The sequence below is a fragment of the Lynx rufus genome, unplaced genomic scaffold (genome assembly GCF_022079265.1).
Source record: "Lynx rufus isolate CCGP_SWC_20201006 ecotype Redwood Valley unplaced genomic scaffold, mLynRuf1.p SCAF_6, whole genome shotgun sequence".
NCBI lineage: Eukaryota > Metazoa > Chordata > Mammalia > Carnivora > Felidae > Lynx > Lynx rufus.
This window is the reverse complement of record NW_025814878.1, coordinates 113741230-113761506: the sequence shown is the minus strand read 5'-3', so window position 1 is coordinate 113761506 and position 20277 is coordinate 113741230. Positions and strand designations below refer to the sequence as shown.

The 20277-nt window shown below is 52.5% G+C and overlaps 1 protein-coding gene across 1 annotated transcript; it reads right to left on the bottom strand.

Moving 5' to 3' along the window:
• Positions 1 to 8028: 8028 nt before the first annotated feature.
• On the bottom strand, positions 8029 to 19690 carry IP6K3 (inositol hexakisphosphate kinase 3). Its single transcript, XM_047101391.1, has 5 exons — positions 19477 to 19690; positions 12921 to 13134; positions 11601 to 11776; positions 10416 to 10591; positions 8029 to 8496 (listed from the first exon to the last, which is right to left on the bottom strand). The coding sequence occupies exons 1-5, from the start codon at positions 19673 to 19675 to the stop codon at positions 8029 to 8031; spliced, it is 1233 nt and encodes a 410-aa protein (XP_046957347.1). The 5' UTR covers positions 19676 to 19690.
• Between the last annotated feature and the right edge of the window lie 587 nt (positions 19691 to 20277).

Below are 20277 nucleotides of genomic sequence, written 5' to 3'. Positions count from 1 at the left end.
AAGACCATCCTCTGCTTACAACACTCAGCTTCTCCGAACCTCTTTCTTCTTACCTGCCCACTTTGTAAAGGTGAACCCAGGAGACTCTTGCCTTCAAGGAGTAGAATGTGGAGTAGTGAATACGCAACCCAAAGTTCAAAGTCACGAGGGCCTTACTTGAAATGTTAGAGGATGCTGGGGAGTTTGGAGAAAGAAATACTACTTCTAGTTGTTCGGGGGAGTGAGGGGAGAAAGATCGGAGATGGCTTCTGAAGGAGATGGCATTTGGGCTGGACCTTGAAGGCTGGTTAGAATTTGGATAAGTGGGAATGGAGGGACGTGAGCAGTAAGAGCCAGGCCTGGGGCAGAAATGGGAGAGAGAAGAGGAGGGAGGGGTTTAATTGAGGAAAGATCAATGAATGATTTTAGCAAGGATCAGCTTTGAACTGTTCTGAAGGCCTTAAGAGTAAAGACCTATTGAACGAGGACCACTGGGGACCTGGGGTGTGCAATGCTCACTTGAGGTAAGTGAGTTCAGGGGGTGCCTACCTGAGATTAGAAGAGCTCAGGAGGAGTGGAAAAATGAGGCTTTCAGGGGCACCCTCACCTCGTTCCCGGTCCAACAGTACCTCCCTGCTCTCATCATCAGCTGTATTTATAGCCACATAGTTTTGATGGCCGACCCCAGGCCTAAAAGGTCGAGGATTGTATCTGTTTACTGTCAAGTTCCAGGCGCCTAGGGCTGTGCTGGGTGCCCAGAGGCCTTGTCATTCTGCCTGAGGCCTGACCACAGCTGTGGCTTCGAAGAGCACATGGCTGGCTGACAGTGTCCTAGGAGGCAGGGTCTGAGGTCCCTGTTTCATTCAGTGAGAGGAAGAGTAGCATTAGGTGGCATTAAATGGTTTTCACCCCACTCGAGGCGCAAGTGGAATGAGAGATTGAGAACAACTAGACATCTAGGAAACTCAAACCAATGTCTGCTTCTAAGGCTCTCCCTTCCCCATCACAATGTCTTCTAGGTAGGCTGTGGTTGCCCCTGGTTCAGACTGCTCTGCCCACCTCTCTTACCCCCACTGGAATCTTGTTGGGCTTGGTTCAGTAGTGAGGCCTCGGAGTCTTATAGACCTGGGTTGGAATGTGGGCTTGTTCATTCATTCATTCATTCATTCAGGACTGTCTACATGATTTGTGGGGGACCGTTGCCAAATGAAAATGTAAAGTTCCTTGTTAAAATATTATTAAGAATTGTAAGACCATAACAGCAGAGCATTAAACCAAGTGTGGGGCTCTTCGGAGTGCAGGGCCCTGTGTGACTGCACAGCTCACACAGCCATGAAGCCAGTCCTGAGTTCCTTCCCCATGGTGCACAAGACGGGCGAGGGCACGGCCTGGCTGACGCTCAGCTTGGTATCGTCCCAAAGCTGCTTCCGCCTCCCTCCATTCTCCCCTCCGGATCTGTGGGTTTTAAATTTAAGTCAGACGAGATGGGCAACAAACCGAACACGTGTCCTATAACGATGAAAATAGTGCTTTTAAATGTGTTAAGTCATTTAATAAAGGAACAAGATAATTTCATATACAGTAAGTGCTAGGGAGAGATTCGAGGCAGGGTGCTGGGTCCACAGCGATTGGGGCAGGGGTGGGGTCTGGGTGGTCTGGAGGAGCCTGTATTTGAGAGAGACTGGCGTCACACGAGGGGCAGGAGTGGCTTCCAGGCACAGGAGCAGCAGAGGTCTTTGGAGCAGCCAACCTCGGGTGGGTTATTTAATCTCTCTGAGCTTCAGTTCTTTAAAAAATGGGAATTAAAGTGATAAAGTAACACTCACTGAGTATTTGCTGTGTGTCAGGCACACAGCAAACGCCTTACACAATACTGGCTGTTTTGTCCTCATAATGGCGCTCAGAAGTACCACCATTGTCCCCATTTTACAGAGGTGGAGACTGAGGTACAGAGAGGATGAGGACTTGCCAAGGTCACTAGCTGGTAAGTGGCAAAACCTGGACTTGCACCCCAGCTGAGTGGCTTCCAGAGCCCCCGCTCTCACCCCCTCCATCAGGATGCCCCTTCCGGCCTCTCTGCAGTGTTACCGTGAACTGCATGTGTGGTGTGGTTTAGGACACACTGTAGTTTCCCGAGGGGCTCGGGTCCTCTCCAGTCTTGTTTTACCTGTGCCCTCCACCTTCTCATGCCTGTGGGTGGCCAGAGCCAGAGTCTGAGCTCATTGGCTTGTCAGTCACCCAGCGCCATTCTGGACACATTAGTAGGCAACTGCCTGGAATGTGACTTGGTTAGTGCCAGTCCTCGGAGAGTTGATGACCATTTTAACACCCACCTGCCGGCTGTCACTCACTCCACACCGAATGCGACCTCCCCTGGCTTCTTGAAAACCTCTACCAGGGCAGTGCCTCCTGATCCATTTGGAATGGGTATTTGGGCTCCATGGAGTCCCGGTTGCTCCTTATAGAAACCGGCACCACAGGGGGAGGAGAGGAGGGAGCGAGCATTGCTTCAGTTTTTCAGGTTATAATGATCCCAGTAATTGAGACACCGAATTGCAGATTTAAATCGCTTGAAAGTAAAAATATCGTTTTGTAATGCCGGTGTTAATAATGTAAACATTAAAAACGAATTAAATACTTAGCTGTATTGTGGGGCACGATCGCCTGATTTTTCTTCCTTCAACTTATTCAACCAGAGAAAATGATTGGCTGCAATATGCAGATATGTTACCACCAAAAGTGGGTCTGGATTTGCCTGGGAGAAGTTAGTCACTTAATGCCCCTGCATAGAGGTGAGCCCGGGGAGGGTCAGGCTGGCAGTAGATTGCGGCCCTTTTCCGGAGGTGAGCTGTTTACCAAGATCGGCGGGTGTTTGAGGTGTGCTGGGGTAGGCCTCGGTGGGGTCCTAAATCACAGCCCAGCATACCTAGAGCCCCTCCGCTCTGTGGAGACGTGTGTCCTCTGTCCTGGGCCCTGCCTCCCTCCCTTCAGTCTGCTCTAGTGGATGTCACCTCAGAGAGGTCCTCCCTGGCCCCCAGTTCAAGGAGTGGCCCTGCCACTCTTGGCCCCCGCAAAACACTAGTCACTATTCGACAGCAGGCCCTGGCGGTATAGTCATCTCTCAGTAAACGATCTGAAGAGAACAGACGGCATTAGAGTACAGACCCGGGTCCCCTGGCCTGCCAGGCCCCACCTGACGCCCCTGTAAGATTCTTCTCTTGAGAGGTCTGAGGGAGAAGGGTGAAGGGCAAATCAGGAGCAGATCGATTTCTGGATTCAGATTAGCCCTCAAACTTCCTGTCCCTTTCCAGGGCAGCCTAGGAACAGAAGAGGGAAGTTCTGAGCAATGCCTAATGAAAAGGACCCAACCTGGCCACAAGTCAGCCCGGCCTGGCTGGTGCTCAACTTGATATTGTCCCAGAGCTGCTTCCCCCTCCCTCCCTCCCTCCCCTCCAGTTCTTGGCACCCACGCCTTCATTTCAATTCCTTCCCTCATCTTCTGTTTTCTGTTTTTGGCCACAGTGGATGCAGATTTAAATCAAAAGTCAGAAGTTTAGATCATTTTGAAGAGCTGCTGATGAGTGGCCTTGCTTGGCCATTTGTTTTATTAGACCGCTTCCTGTGCTTTCCAGCATGGGCTACAAGACTCCAGGCAGCTGGGAAGAGCGATGGGACTGCCAGGGTGCTGTCCAGAGGCCCAGGGCTTCCTGATGACATTGCATCATGGAAAAGCTGTAATAACACTCTGTCGCTTCCTCTTCAATCACACCGCGACGACAGAGGGAGGAGGCAGGGCTGGGTGACTGGCTCCCAGGCTGCCCTTGTCCCCCCTTGGTGGGGAGGTCAGGAGAAGGTTATTCCTCTGCATCACCTGTCTCGAGGATCCAGTGAGAGCTCCTGGGGGCAGATGAGGCAGCTGAGGTAGGGAGACGTGAACCAGGTCCACCAGCGCTCTGGGCTCACCCTCACTGTATGAGGACATGGCCAGGGGAAGGATCTGCTCAGGGCCCGCAGCTCTGGCACTGCCAGGCCCCTGTTGCCCCCTGTGCCCCCTTATGTGCTCTTTGTGTCTTTCTTTCTCCCTCCTTAAATCAGGTATCAATTTGGCACGAGGATCCTGGAGGTTATAATAGAGACTGACCGGGGTCTCATCAAACCCGTTTCCAGGCACACAAACTACATCTCAGCCTGCTGGCATCTGGGCAGGGCCCATGCATGGCTGGTTCTTGCCTATGGAATGTGTGCGTGCCTTCTCTGTGCTGTCTCACTCTTAGTCCTTGAGGCTGATTGAAGGTGGTGGTGTCACAAGATGAAAGGTCCCTGGATGACTGTGTGGAGCGGAGGCTCTCTGCTGACCAAACCTGATTGTAACATGAAGCTCCTGTTATTGGGGGGCGTTTGTTATAACGGCTAACCCACCCTGACTAATCCCTGTATGTTTCTCAGTTCAAGGGAGAAGAGCGCTCCCCAGCGCCGGGAAAGGGAAGCCAGCCAGGAGGCCCTTCTGGGCTTCCTGCCAAGAGGGAGCAATAGAGGTGGAAGGTTGGGAGGTCCTTCTCAGTCCTCAAGTGCTGGGCTTTCTCCAGGTCTGTCTTTATCTCTCTTGGTACCTCTTCACATCAGCCCCTGTGGCCCACACCCTCCGCTGCTGTTCCCTGAGCAAAACCCTTGATTCCTATTCCCACGCTCATCGATAATACCTGCCTTCTTTTTTTAAAAAAAATTTTTTTTTTCAACGTTTATTTATTTTTGGGACAGAGAGAGACAGAGCATGAACGGGGGAGGGGCAGAGAGAGAGGGAGACACAGAATCGGAAACAGGCTCCAGGCTCTGAGCCATCAGCCCAGAGCCTGACGCGGGGCTCGAACTCACGGACCGCGAGATCGTGACCTGGCTGAAGTCGGACGCTTAACCGACTGCGCCACCCAGGCGCCCCTTTTTTTTTTTTTTTTAATTTTTTTTTTTCAATGTTTATTTATTTTTGGGACAGAGAGAGACAGAGCATGAACGGGGGAGGGGCAGAGAGAGAGGGAGACACAGAATCGGAAACAGGAATACCTGCCTTCTTAATCACCTCTCAGACTTGCCTCCCTTTCAAGGCACGCCTCAAACACCTCCATGATCACCCCACATGACAGTGAGCCCTAACTGCCTCTCCTCTCCTGGGTAGCACTCTGTATGGCTGAGCAAACGGCTCCCATGCCTTGTCGAAGCCGCCATGGTATTTTCATATGAGAGGCTTCACTTTCTTATGAAGTCATAAGGTTCTTAAGGATAACGACATGATCCTCACACTTCCTTGTTTTCTACATCGGCCCTGGCACTGTGCTGTATGTACCAGGCACTCAGAAAGTATTTGTTGGATGGATGAATGGAAGGAAGGAAGGACAGATTAATGAAATCACAAACGAATGAGCTACTCAGCCAGATTTTCAAGTGTCTCTACCATCTGGGCTCACTCCACTTCTCTACTCTTCATTGTACTACTCCCAACCACAAAATCCCCATTCTGGATGGTTTGGCAGACTCGTGAGCATGCTGGACTTTTCCTTGCCTCCACTCAGCCAACCCCTTCCCTGTTCTTGTCACCCTTGAGCGCCCAGATGAAGTCTCACCTCCTCCGACAGTTTCTATGATGTGTGTTGTCTGTCAGCCGACCTCTTCAACTCTTAGGATTGATCATCTGACCACACAGATGAATCCTCTGTATCATTGGGTACTGTCTTATGCGGTTTGTCGTCAGTTCACGTGTCTTATTCTTGCCCCTCAACTAGAATCTATGCTCCCAAGAGCTGGATCTTCCCCAGTGCTTAGCAAAAAAGATGGACAGGGGAGAGCTTCTCAGGTCGGTGTACCCTTGCTGGTTACTAGATATTCAGGGCTCCCTCACCCCTCTTGCCATTTTAAAGTAAACTCCCATTGGAGATCAAATACATACATGGCCGCCATCTTCTCTACTTTCCCTGCCTCTCTGTTCTTCTCCTTCTGTCCGGGTTTACGGTGCTTGGGTTGACTCATTCAGCTGGATCAGCAAAGCCTCATATACATTTCAGACAGCAGCGACCCCTGTGAGCCCAGTGGTCTGGGACGCACAGTCTAAAACCACTAGCCAACTTTGCCCCTTGCGACAAACTGCGCTTTTGTTGGTGACATCTTCAGGGGCAGGTGGGGATTTGGGCTGGGGCTTGAGTGATTGGTGGAGGAGGAAGAAGTCCTCATATGAAGGGTACTGTCAGATAAAGGAGTGACTAAAGGGAAGAAGGGTCACGTGGGCAGGAGCGAGCACAGCGATGGCAGCACAGTTAGTGACATGGGTGGCCAGCCCTAAAAGACTTGTATTCTTGCTGATCATCCCCCTCATCCTCAGGCAGGTCCCACAGGACCCAGGGCTGAGAACGGGGGCAGGAATCAGAAGCGAAGGCAGGGAGCTTTGGACTTGGTGAACCAGATTTTCAAGCAAGGAAGTGGCCTAGAAAAAGCAGCATTTAGGGCTCCATTTTGTCATTAGCAAATATTTAGTTTTCGGCTGACTTCCTTTTGCCACCCAACATACTTGGACTCAGTTCTCCCACCATGGGTGCAAAGCATGCAAGTTAACACATCGTTACCTCAGCCAAACCTAATTAGGGAAGTTAACTTGCTTTGAAATCTATATAATGTATCCTAAAATTAAACAATGTTTTTGTTTTTTTATCCAGGCCACTCTTTCCTTCTCTAAATGTGGATTTTGGAAAGTTGATGGTAATTAGCCACGAGAATACAGAAATTATTTAACTCTGCATTGTCTAAAGTTCAGATAAAAGGACCACCTACTTCCCAGGCCTGCTACCTGCCTTGTAGATGCATGGAAATATTGTATTAGCCACCATTTCCCACCCACGGATCCCCAAAGGATTGCAGGAAATCGGTGAACTGTTCTTGCTGTATACTCTAGTCAGCCATAAATTGGAACTTCCGTGCACTGTGATGATCAGAATAAACAAACAGAAAGGGTAATAAGGCGCACCAAATAATCACTGGTGACCTCAGCAATTTTATTAACAAATTTATTTCCCTAATTGGGTAACGTATCTTAGTGCTCGACTCAAGGGCATTGTAATAGGTTTCCACACTGCAGAAGAAGGAATTAATTAGAACTGTTTGCTCTTTGTTCCGTATTTACACTTGTCCACCAGTCTTGTAAACATTGCGCCTGGTTTCTTTGGCCCTCCAGGCTTCTCTCTTCTGACTCCCCCACCCCACCCCCAAAATAAATAAATAGAAAGCGGGGAGTGTAATGTAACATCAGTGGCTCATTCTTTTGTGCAATCCACCCCCACCTGGAAGCTGCATTTCATGGTTAGAGCCATTTTGTGGCCAGATTCTGGCAGAGTCATCACTTCCAACAGGTACCCGGAAGTCTAGAAAGAGACCCTTATCTCCACGGGAAACAATGGAGAACCTGGGGTCTTGATTTGCCTGGGCTGTATCTGGATTGACCTTGTCCATTCAGACCCTGGGCAGGAAGGTGGTGAGATGGGCAGATCTGTCCCACTTCTTCCTGCCCCACAGAGAATGCCTCTTAAGAAGGTAAGAGACAGTCATTCATTATAATGTTGTATCTGCCCTTGGAGTGGGCAGCCCATGCGAGCAGACAAGCCGTACACTCATGAACTCCCTCTTCAAGTCTTCTTCAAGTAGAGTTTTTTGCCTCACAGCTTGCCAAGACTTCGGCATGACAACAAAAAGCATTTTTAAATGCGAATTCTCCAGAATCTCACTGTAATGCTGGCTTCTCACTCAAGCTGCAGCCTTCCAGTATACTCTAAAATGGTGCCATTTCACACTGCGTGTCCAGCCTCTGACGACCAGCATTAGCATAAGATGCCAGAGTACATGGAATTATCTCCAGAGCTGGTTTCTTTAGCAGCCATTAATGTGCCACGTATGGCTTTCAAACATGGATATAATGATTACAAAGACCTCTAACAGTGTCTAGAGTACCCCGGCTGCCAATAGGTCCCTTTTGATATCTGCGCTCCAGAAAAATCTGGATAGGCGCAACAAGCCTCATTCTCCCTCTTGAATATCCTGCAGGATCTGGATGAGGTTTTCCAGGCCAAAAATATAGCCTGGATCTGGTCCATCATAAGTGGTATGCTCATTCCAGGAGCCTTTGTATGTTGTGTGAGCAAAGTCGATCATCCGGATGTCAACTTTGGAGAGGCTTCCAGAAGAGCTGCTGTGGTCCGGCTGCGGAGCCTCCGGAGGATGCAGGCCCTCTGAGGTCCTTTCTGGCAGCTCCTGCCCATCATAGATGATGAGGAGAGAGCTGGAGTAGAACCGGTACGAGCTCTGGTTCCGAATGACCGAGAGGAGGGCCCGAAGCTGGCGCTGGATGGGTTCCAGGAGCTCTGTCCGGAGGCGGGTTCCATCATGTAGGAACTGATGGAGGGCTTGTCTGAACCCCTCAACAGAGAGTTTTCTTCCATAATACTTGTCTTTGCAGAGAAAGTGCTTCTTATCAATTTGATAAACCTTCCAATAAAAAGAGAAAGAAAATGTGAAGAATTGCCAACTTAAAAAAAATATTGTCCCTGCTATGGTTGCAGTGTTACAAGCTAACGTGATATATAAACAGATTTCCGGGAGATGCAGGGCAAGAGTGGCTGAAATGAATGGAAGGATGATCTTTCATCAAGCACCAGTGGAACTTTCACATTTTAAAATGCTTTCTGTGCAGGCCTTTAATAGGAATCCAAGGTGTAAAGATCCTTCACTCCACAGAGGTGACCCTCCACCCATGAGGAAAAGCTTTGGATTGCCTTTCTTGTGAATTTCCAATGTCATCCTCCAAATCATGATTTAAACCCTGGCTTCTGGCCCTCTTCAATTCAAATATTAGCAAATCCAAACTAGTAAGCTTTAGCAGGAATCTGAAATCACAGCCAATGGCCTTGGAAAGCCAACTAGATTCAATTTTCCCCACTGAAGTTTATAAAGTCCTTTCTCTGCAGATTCTAAGGAAACAGAGCTCTTGGGGTAGAGCAGGGTGACTGAAGAGAAAAAGATAAAAAGATGGGCTCGATCAGGTATGGATCAGCCAGTGCAGTTGAGGGGAGCCTGGACTGGGTGGGTGGGGGGCAGTTCACAGCAGCTCTGTGGGGCTGGTGGGTCCTCCTTGGCACCAGCTCCTCTCCCCTCCCCTGTCATGTCTTGGCCACAGGAAGGGAGCAGATGGAGGAGATGCTGATGGGGGGACAGTGGCAACCGCTCCCATTTCATTCAGATGGCAGAGGCTGTACCGAGGCCGGTAGCTGGCATGGCCATGACTTGGCACACCTTTCCCTGGCTCACCTGGGAAGGGCAGCCCATACCTGGCCAAGACAGTTTCTCAGGTCTTTTCTGCCTTCAGATTATGTGATATGTTTCTACCAGTGTGGAAAAAAAATCAGAAAGATATGATAGACTTGCTTTGGAGGGCTGGACATCGGCTGCTAAATTAGCCGTCATAAATACACGACGGGTGTCACTGTCTAAATAAATCAGATCAATTTCAGAAGATTTGAGGTCCAGAGAGAGATTCCATTTACACCCCAAATCATCACACTGCATTCTCCTGAGGACTGCGTTCCAAGCCTCCCAAGGGACATCTGTGCAACAAATTTATAGACTCAACTTCCAGCTTCAAGGGGTGGCAGTTTCAATTAAGGAAAGCTTGAACGTGTACCGTCAAATCGGTGTCTGGTTTTGCTTTGAGGAGATAGACTGTAAGAGTGAACGCGTGGGGAAAGTTTATTTCTTCCCGTTCTGCAGCCCCTCTGCCACAAGCCACATCAGAGCTGCAAAAAACAGGGTAGAGTCTGGGCAATAAAAAAATTAACCGTTCCTTTGCCTCCGCTGAATAGGTTACCACCTTCCCACTTCACTAACCAGAACAGGCAGCGAAAAGCAGAAAAGGTGGAGGAGGAAGAAGGAATGGCTAATAAGAATTCAAAGAGCAGAGTGCCTCAACAGTCCCTGAGAAGGAGAGGTTCGACTTTATCATTCAAGTAATTGAGGAAGCGGAGTGTGCTGAGTGAGCGAGTGAGCGGAGAGGCTCCTTTTCAGCTCTTTCCTCAGCCCCTGCTCACACGCTGCGGTCAAAGGTCTTCTCTCACTGTGGGCAGGACCCACGTGGCCGCCGGGAAGTTCAGCTGCCAGAGACCCTGAGACCGAGTTTAAAAAATGGTGGATTTTTGACACCACTATCCTGAAAGGGTCTCTTAAAAAAAAAATCCCAGCGTGTCACAGACCGGGATATGCATTTCCGGGGCGGAAGGGCTGTGCCCGACTGCCTCCTGTGTTGCTTCCCAAGCGAAGGGCTCCGTGGGCAGTGGTGGCAGTTGGGAGACACCCTTGCCCCACAGTGGACGTGCCAGGATGCCCCGCCCTCCAGCGGGCCCTCTGCCACCTACCTGCATGCCGCAGATGCGGACGCCCAGGCAGGCTGACGTGCTCTGAGCACACTTCCTCATGTGACGGGCCTTCTTCTCCTCGGACACATCGTCCCCGTGCTGCCGGGTCCCCATCTTCAGGTCAAGGATACAGGGGTACTTGTACTGTGACACGACGTTTTCCAGCAACAGAAACCCTGGTCACACCAAGTTCAGGAAGGCTCCGAGGACGTGAAGGCCCCCACCCTGAGTGCCAGTCCTTCTCTCCCTTCTCTCCTTACAGACAAGTCCGGCGTCCCTCTTAAGAATTCAAGGTATTAGCTTTGCAGGCTGCTTTAATAAGTCCATTTACTTAGGGGGAGTTTATGAGCCTGTGAGCTGCTTTTCCTTTTCCTTTTTGCTCTGAGGTTGAAATTTAAATGCGGGCGTGAAATCCCTGGCAGGCCATGCCCAATTTACATTTTATGGCAGAAAATCATAAGGCTAAAACCTCAAGTCACTGAATGGGCCAATACCTTTTGGGAGAAGTGGGTTGATGTTAGCTTTGGAGATGAGTTGCAGGAATATTAATTTCAGCGGAGTAATTATCCTGCAAAAGCTTCTTAGGGATTAGGGTTGCAGATGTGTCTTAGTAAACACTGTGAAACCAGTCACTCGTTTGCAGGAAGGAGCCCGGCGCTGACAAAGGGGCATTGCAAGCCTAAATGTGCTCGCTGAGAACATGGCAGCCTGAGGATGAGGGGGGAGTGACTCCTCTAAGAGTCCACTTAGGGGCACTTCCCTAAGGGGGGAGCCACACCCCCTCACGCCATCAGCTCCACAGGAAGACATCTGCAGGGAGGATTTGGAGGGATAGAAGAGGGGATGGGGTGTGCCGCCCCCACCCGGCGTGGCAGTCATCATTCCTGTCTGCCCCCAGAGACCCCTGGCCCAGCCTGTCCTTGCTTCCCTGGGTGGCAGAGGCAGCGGCCTGACCAGATCCCAGTCTGACTTCCCCATCCGCTCTGATTTTTTTTTTTGGAGAGATGAGATTTCTTCTAGGTCCTAGGCTTGAGGGCTTGTGCCTCAAAGTCTCCCTCACGTGTCAGTCTCTGTCTCGCCACCCACCCCTCCCCTGGCCCTGTTCCCCTCCCACCTCCGTCGGCATGGCTGTTCTTAATCCCCACCCCCACCCCACTAGGGGGCAGGGAGTGCGGGCAAGGATACGATGCAGCTGGTTCTCCGGGTACTCAGTGCACAGGCGGGTCAGGTGGGCCAGGTGACACTGCAGACCCCACGGGTTAAAGCTCCTCCTCTCGGCCTGGTTTCCGTTAGCATCTTCCACCAGTGAGGACACGTGGGCGTTGAGGTGGAACTCTGACCTCAGGAGGGACGTGGCTGAGCTGTGGACGAGGGAAGCGCACGACAGTCAGGGCACCGGTGCCTGTCCCTGTGACTGGGCTCTCCTGGGCTGGACGCTGAAGTGCACTGTCTCTGGCTACTCTCCAGGAAGCCTGCGGGGCCTCGGAGAGTCCCTCCTGCCGCATTCAGGCCCTGGGCACCAGATCAGGCCACCTTGCCGCCCTGGCAGGGGGTCCCTCTAAACCCCAGAATAATTCATTAGAGCGTGTCACCTCATCAGAGGGCTGTGGTGGTTTCAGTTCACTTGTAAGTGATCTGGATTACTCTCGCACTATTGAGGCAACATAGCACGGGGGCGGCGACCCTGCCTGGAATCAGAAGTCTCGGGGTTTAGGCTGTTTGTGTGCCGTGTTGTTATTTCCTCGAGACCTCAAAATGCCAACAGGGGTGGGAATCAGGGATCCTTGGTCCACCCTCTCTCCTGTCCTGTGCACCTTGGCTTCCCCATCTGTGAAACGGAGATAATGTGTACCCGCTTCCTGATGCTGAGCCAAGAGGCTTAATTACATCCGCTGTGCTCCTTGGGGAAGGGAGGTATTTTCATTGTATTAGCTCCCTTTTGTTTCCCCGTAAATGGTTTATAAGTCCCCAGGGGTGCTTTCCATCTGAGAAAGGTCAGCTAACAGTATCAGAGGTTTTGGAGACCTCTCCAGGACCTCGGGTGCCCTGAGCTGCCTGCGTCTCCTAGGTCCCGCGGGGTGGCTGTGTTGATCTCTCTCCTCGTCCCTTCCTGGCCCTTAAGGAAAGGTGATTTCTGACTGCCATTAGCCACTTTGCTTCGTGTCAACTGTTCTGGGTCTTTGCATTCCACCCCCTCCCCCCACCAGAGACACTTCATGGTCTCAGTGAAACAGGTATGTAATTAAACAAGCGTGTACTAAATGCCTGCTCTGTGCAGGACTCTGCATGTGCGGCAGCTGCTGAGAGAAAGGCATCGGAGTCCTCCCTCTAAAATGGCATGAACGGAAGTCCTTTCGTTTCTTTGGTCACATTGGTGTTTCTAGATGGAGCCTTTATCTGAATTTCTCACTTTCTTGGCCCCATTGGGGAGCTGCTAGGCTTGGCCCAGGTGGGAACGGTGCTGATCCCCAGTGGGTTTCTGTCATCCTGCCAAGTGGCCCTCACCTCTCCTTGAGTGAGTGTGCCAGCTGAGTGTGCTGCCACTGGGCGAGGGTGTGGGCGCCACCGCTGCCGCTGGTGGTCTGCTGGAGAGTCTGCCATATTGCCACTGCCGCCGACTCCGTGGAGACCTTGAAGGGCCCCCGGTTCTCCTTCAGTGGGTTCGCTACCAGGCTGAGATGGCCTCGGCTGTCTTTTCGGAGATGCACCGTGATGGTGCCTGCAGAGCACACGGGGGGAGGGAGAGGAGGGGAAAACCAGATGGAATTTACCTGGTGGACGCGTGACAAGGGGTGACATCCTTTTGAATTGTAGTTCTAATGGCACTGATCGACCTCTCCGCTTCCCTAACTCTCCTCTCAAGGAAGAGCTATGGGGACTGTTCCAGAATGAGCCCAGGGCCATGGAGCCTGCAAAAAAAATAGCCTTGGGCTGATCTGGGCACAGCCTCTGCTTTATTGCATCTCTCTGTCCTTTCATGCTCGCAAAGCCAGTCCTGTACATTTTGTTCTCGCCTTCTGGTTCCTCTGTGCACAGTGGCACCTTCCCAGTGACAATACCGCTCTTCCAGAGGGGCCCAACTTTGGGTCATCAGAGCCGGTCCTCTGCAAAGAGGGCCCCCTCTCCCAGGGTGACTTTGCGGGAAGTTGGGGCCCATCCCGTGCCTCCCCTTTGCCTCCTTCATCATCCTTGCTCTCCCTTCCTTTAATCTATGTCTGACCAGCTCCTGCCAGGAAGCTCGCCTCAGCCTTCTGGGGGCTCTGCTTCTCTGTTGCCTTCATTTATACCCTGTCCCCGCCCCGTCTCTGGCTTTAACACTGATGCTCACCATTTCCTTCAGTTATACACATAGCACATGAATATTATTGACAGAACATGGTTCTTTGATATAAAACAGAGGACTGGTGGGATTTCTCCAGCTATGGTACCTCCTGACCATTGGTGTTTATAATCAAGGCACGACAGCCTGCTCCAGTCGCTGCTTATGAGAGTGAAGAGGGTGAGGAGACCCAGTGAACAAATGTGCTAATTGGGCTTCCCCTCCACGACGTCGGCCAGGTCAGGTAGTTAGCTCTGGCGTGTATGTCAATGCCTCTGTGGGCACCCCCTTTTGGATTTCTTGCTCAGAGGGCACAGCCCAGGTCTTTCTCCGTGGGGCTCAGTATCAGTGGGTGCTCAGCCTCGCCAGAGTTCTGGTGGAGGTGGAACCCTATTCTCGGTGGTGGCAGGAGACAGCCATGTGAATGGTTTTGTGAGGACTGGATCTCTGGAGTTCTTAGTTCCCTGTTCTTCTGTAGCTGATGCCATGAGTATTCAGTTTGCTCCTCCTCCCACCAAGCTTCTCTCCACCTGTCTCCAACCTGCCTTGTGCCTCAGAGGCTGACCCTGTGGGGTGCACCAGTGGCTTCCTTGCCCCCCCCCCCGCCCCGTTTCCCATGGGTTTGGCTAGTGGAGGACATTGGCACTGGCAGGAGATGGGGCGGGGCGGGAGAGAGGTCGAGGTACTTATCCCAGCGGCGCCCTCCCTGTTGCAGTGTCATCCTGTCCCTCTGTGGCCTTCCTCTTGCTGGGTCAGTGACACCACTCCCTGACTTCGGCCCTTCAGGTCTAGGGATGGTTACAGCCTTGCAGTGGTGCTGGTCCCTGGGTGCCTCGTCACCCCCAGTTGTTCCCTTAATCCTGCATGCCCTTCTACAAGCAGTCCCTCTAAAAATTCTCTTCATTTAAACCCCTTTAAACACGCCGCTCATTTTCTGCTGGGACTCTGACTGAGAGAAGGTGGGTTGCATGTGATCATGTCCTCTCAGGTATTCATTTCCTCCCCCGACCACTTGGTCACTTTCTCAGCACAAGTGGTAATTTCTGCTGAACCAGCACTCAAGGCAGCTGATTTCCCTGCTCGCGTCCCTGCCCGGGCTGGTCAGGGCGGACGCTCATTTTCAGGGCTGCTCTATAATTCAGCAAGTCGCTCTTCAGGGCCATCTGCGTCTGGCTCAGCGGTCTCTCTGGGCCAGTCCTGTCATCTCAGATTCCCAGTGCCCTAATTTTGCAGCCTGACAGTGACATGCAGTTTTTTTCCAGTTCCTTTAAAAAAATTCTGCTCTGCCTCAGCATCTCTCAGGCCCCTGAGTCCTGTGAACTAGTGATGATACTACTAGTAATACTGTACCTGAACCTGGCATTTTGTAGTTTACCTGCACACTGGCACGCATCTCTCGGTGGAGCCTGCCTGAGCTGTGTCGCTCGTGAGAACAAGGGCTGATGCAGGTCAGGGCAAGAGCTACCGTAGTGATAATCTCTGCCAGGTGCCAGCATTGGTGCTTTTGCTTTGTTTCCACTGAGTGACACTTAGCCTGTAAGGTGCTTGCCTGTGGTCACCGAGACCCAGAGAGCTGGAATAACTTGCCCGGGGTCATACAGTTTGTGAGCAGTGGAGCTCTGAGAAGGCCACACCAGGTGCGGATACGGAAGAAGGAACAAGCTGTACCACGGAGCCAAGGACTTCATCGGGAGACTCCGGTGTCATCATGCTGTGTTTACTTGTGTGTAGACGAGGGACACTCCTGCTGTGTCCCTATCACATTTGTTTTGGCGATTCTGTTCCGTGGGAACAGTCAGAGAGGCCATGAGGCCACCAATGTGTGAGAGGGTCATCAGTACAGAGGGTTGGGAGTGCTGAGAAGCCTGAGGACATGGTGTTTACATTTCCATTCCTGTTTTCTCAGGCAGGAGGGTCTCTGTGCATGATCTGGGGAGGAGGACTGACCTAGAAACCAGCACCAGGCCCCAGAGCCACCACTCCACAGTGGAGAAAGGAGAGCACCGGCCTTGGTGCTTGTCCTTGAGGAGCTTGGAGTCTCCTGGCTGCCTGGGGGAGCCCTGGATGGTGTGCCAGCCAAGGGCAGGGCCCTTTGGGGACTTGTAAAGTTCAGCTCACCGTCTGGCCTCTCCCATCTGTGGGACTATGGTGCCAAGCCTGCAAGAAACCGCTGTCTCGGGGAGCCTCAACCCCGGGAGGCTTCCCTGGAAGGACAAGAAATGTGACCTTCATCCGCTTCCGTAGGCTCCAGCTCTTGTCTGGTCTCATCAGATCTGAGTGTCTAAATAAATGGAGGCGAGCAGAGGTGCAGAGAACCCAAAACCAATAAAATCCAAAAGGCATTTCTATTTCTCATGTTGTCAGAGCTACACAGCCAGACTCCAGGTCTGTGCCTTCGTGCTCCGGCTTCCTGCACGCCTCTGGCTCTGTGTCTCCATCTATCTGCCTTCCCTCCGTCTCCCACATCACTCTGCAGCTCAGCCCAGACCTTCCTTCTGAAGCCTGAGACCCATAGCAGATAGCTGCCTGGCCATCTCAACATGCCAGCTCTTTCTTTACTGAAGCAGCGTGTCAATGGAATCCAGACTCCTCGGGGCCTGGATTGGTTTGTAGTCAAGAATCATGTTGGGCCTGGCCTGGCTTTCCAGCTTGCCTTGTGTGTCCGTGGGAACTAGGCCTCAGAGGGCCATGGGCTCCCGGCACTCTGCGGCCTCTGCCTGGCCAGGGGAGCCCTGCCTGCCTGCTCACCAGCCCTCCCCAAGCACCTCAACCTGCAGCCCTGCCAGCTGGGCAGACGAGAGTGCTTACGGCCCAACCGCCATGCCCGGAGCATCTCAGCAATTTCGGTTTGGCCAAGCAGCTTCCCCAGCCTCCATGAATATACTGTCATGCATTTATTTTTAAGCTCGTGAGAGCATTTATTTGCCGGTGTCTGTAATATGAATCTGGCTCGTCCGTCAACCAGCTGGACCTAGAAGTACGTCCTTGCTCACTCAAAGCTGACAGGTACACTGGGAGGCAGAGGGATGCAGCCCCTAAGATGTCATGGCCAAGGAGCCCAGCAGGAGGTCGAGGCAAGCTCCTGTCATGGGGAGGCTACCTTTGGGAGTGATATCCCTGCCTAACACTCCCTGATGCCACCACAGCACGGGGCAGTGAGAAGGGAGAGGGTGTGCTCCATGGCATTGCAGTGGCCACTAGAGAAACAGCCCCTCTCTCTGGGGCCATTCCCATGGGGGAGAAAAAGGGAGACCCCCCTGTGGCAGCCTTGTGGGCCTTCGAGCCTCCCTGATCTAAGGTCACTAGCTGAGCGGATCAGGGCAAGTCACATCCCCTCCTTTGTTGGGCTAGATGAGCCCCTGAGCACTGGCCTGTGAGGAGCCCATCTCTTGGGTGACCGTGCTGGTGGAGCGGGCCTGGGTGCCCGAGAGCCCACGCTTGGGAGCCAGACCTCGGAGCTTTGAATCCTGGCTCTGCCTCTCACTGGCTGTGTGGCCTGAGGCAAGTCATGTCACCTCTCTGTACCTCAGTTTCCTCACCTGTGAAACGGGGATAATAATAGTAGCTCCGTCAGAAGGTTGTCGTGAGGATTGAGTTAACACGTGGAAACTACTGAGTGAACACCAAGCTGACACCACTTTTCTTCTCCGGTGAAACAAGAAGCCCACGCAGCCCGAGGGCCCTTGTAGGGACTGTTTCCCATCTAAAACCTGACCTCAGCAACCTGTTCCAGGCATCTGAGAGTGTGAGGGTCCTGGTTCGGTGCCTTTCTCTTGTGTCTCCCTAGATGTGTGTTTCCTTAGGTGGTGCCTGGCCCGTGGCACCTCATGGATTGTGTTCTGGCTGTTGAGTGAATCCGTGTTTCTGCATCATTGAAACCTCACGTTTGGGTGTCGCCCCAGTGTGGAAGCTCTGCCTCACCTTCAGCAGGGCTATGTGGTCTCGCCGGAGGGTGTCATGTGTTTCCCTGACCCAGTCCCCTCCCGACTTGTGTGGAAACAGCATCTCCTAGGGGAAGGCAGAGACTGAAGCATGCTCTATGGCCATTGATACACGTAGCTGTGATGCCTTGGCTGAAATTAATCTATCAAGTCAGCAGGGCCCTAAGGCAGGCAGTACTGGGATGGGCCCAACTAGAACTGGGAGGCAGGGTGGAGTAGGGGTCTGGACAGTAGACCAGTGCCTGAGGGTGCCTGAGAGTGGTGCCATTGTTCTCCTGCCCAGAGGAATGGGCACGTGTAGACACGTGGGACACAGGCAGAGCATCAGGATGGGGTCCTGCAGACCAACCAGCCTCCTTCACTTTCCTGCCTTGCCTGTGGCCGTCCTGGCAGTCTGTCTCAGCTTCAGAGCTGTGTCCAACAAGCGTGAAATGCTGTGGGCAGGAGGCCACCCCACGCAAGATCCTGCCACCGCTTTGCTAGGTTGAGTTTAGTTGCAAAAGGACAGACATTCATTCCAGTGGGTGCTCTGACAAGATGGGCAGTGACCCACAACTGATGGGCAACACCGGCCTACGGCCCCAGAGGCCTCAGGGGAGGCCCACACAGGCTGCACACCACCCGTCCGCCCCTGTCTCTTAGCGTATGATGCTCGTGGGTCTTGTCTTAGACTCTCAGAAGGTCTTGGCAGGCTGGGGCTGAAGCAATGCCTAGGGCTCATTGACCCCCTATCAGTCAGTCTCAGTCTGGAACACGTTAAATACACATTCCTGGACCCTGACCCCAGGGGTTCTGGTTCACAGGTCTGGAATGGAGCCTGGGAATCTGCATTGTAACCCACACACCAGCAATTCTGGTAAAGTTGGTCAATCCCAGGTCACACTCTGAGAAACACCCATATAGATAGGCTCCATCCTTCCCAAGTATCTTCGTCATTGAAATGCAAGTGAATTTTTGGCTGACTTATTTGGAGATTATCATCACTTTTACTACAGATGCTTAGATAATGAGGGCAGAAGCTTGTAGTCACAACATCTAAACACCTTTAAAAGAGATTTTTGGGCACTCATCCCATTGAGGGGCTGGAGGTTGGCAGAGCCCTGTGAACTGCATTTACTGAAGGCTGGGTGTGCACAAAAAGCCTGCCCCATGGATGCTGGCCGGCTGCCAAGAGTGCCCCTGCCTGGAGTCCCACAGACGGCAGCCCTCCCCACCCCGCCTTCACTCCCCAGAACCCACCTTGTGCTCGGATCTAGAACATACACTGCTCTGTACCCAGTTTCCCCAGCTAAACCTCAAAGGCAACCCATGGCCCTGGCTTTGCCACAAGTTGAGGGCAGGAATTCTGGTTTTCTAAACCTGTCGGGTCCCAACTCCTTCATGCCCTGACCCAGGCCTGAGGCTCCTCTCACCCGCCTGGGCCTCCAGAGGTGAAGGAGGCCTCAGCCCGTCCTGTCTTTCCCAGCCCTGGTCACGGGACCCAGCCATGGCACTCCCGAAGCACAGACCGGATACCCTAGCAGAGCAGGGTGGGGCTGGGGTATCATTTTATTCCGTTCTCAATTCCTCGAAGTGTGGTGGCTTGCGCTAATTTGTAGGGTTGCCAAACGGCATTAGACTCCAGGCCCAGAGGCTTGAAGGGTTCAGAGAAACTAGGACAGTGAAGGCCAACCGGGCTGTGGGAGGGGGGCGTGTCTCCGTGGCAACTCTTACACACACCACCCGGCACGAGGAAACAGCGGGCGCACGCGGCTAGGCCTCCCCCAGTGTGGCAGGCACAGAGCCGTGTCTGGACACTCACCTTTGTACTGAGGAGTGAACCGCTTCATGGCCAGAGGCAGGGATTCGTAGAACCTCTGCTCCCGGGAGACGAGGGGCTTGCACACAGTGTGCTCATCATACTTCATCACGCTCAGGTGCCCCCCGACCTGGTGCAGGAAGGGCTGTAGCTGCACGCCCACTCTGGCATCCCCGGCATCCGTGCTGTCCTGCACAACCATGTGTCCACAGGAGGAAGGCCTGGGGTAGGGGTAGCGGCTCCTGGACAGGAGGCGGGCTGTCAGCGTTCCCCAGCTTTCTCCTTCTTGGCCTTCGCCACCGTCAGGGCACAGCTGTCTCTCTGTGAGCCTGGGAGGGGACCCCTGAGAGCAGAGGAGGAAGGTAGAAATGACGTGAGGGAGACGGTGTGCTGGGGGAAGCAGAAGGACCCACGGTTCCCAGCCACGACCCACTGGTAGTTGAACAAGACTGTAAAGAGACATCAATCACTTCCAGAATAATCTGTTGCAAGAAACTGGTAACAGTGATTGCCTCCAGGGAGCCAGGATGAGAGGTAGACTTCTGTAAATACTGTTCTGTGCCTTTTGAATTTAAATACTCAAACAATTAAAAAAAAATCAAATAATATACACAACTGTAGGCTTCCAGAATGCAGAGATTGTCTTGACTCCTGTCATGGTTCCTGCCTGCCTTTGGGAACGTCTGTTCCAGGCCCAAGAATAGAGCAGAGTCCCCGCTGTTGGGGCACTCGGCCTCTTGCATGGATGGGCTTAGGGGGTACAGGAAAGCTTCAGTTTTGTACGGCACAGCTGTGCACATCCGT

Bases quoted from the DNA above. Each gene is read 5' to 3' on its own strand.
- IP6K3 (XM_047101391.1), bottom strand. From the start codon at position 19,675: ATGGTTGTGCAGGACAGCACGGATGCCGGGGATGCCAGAGTGGGCGTG. The intron at 11,777-12,920 runs GTGAGGGCCACT...CCTCGTCCACAG, and splicing joins GCACACTCACTCAAGGAGAG to CTCAGCCACGTCCCTCCTGA. The intron at 10,592-11,600 runs GTATCCTTGCCC...TGGTGTGACCAG, and splicing joins CCCGGAGAACCAGCTGCATC to GGTTTCTGTTGCTGGAAAAC.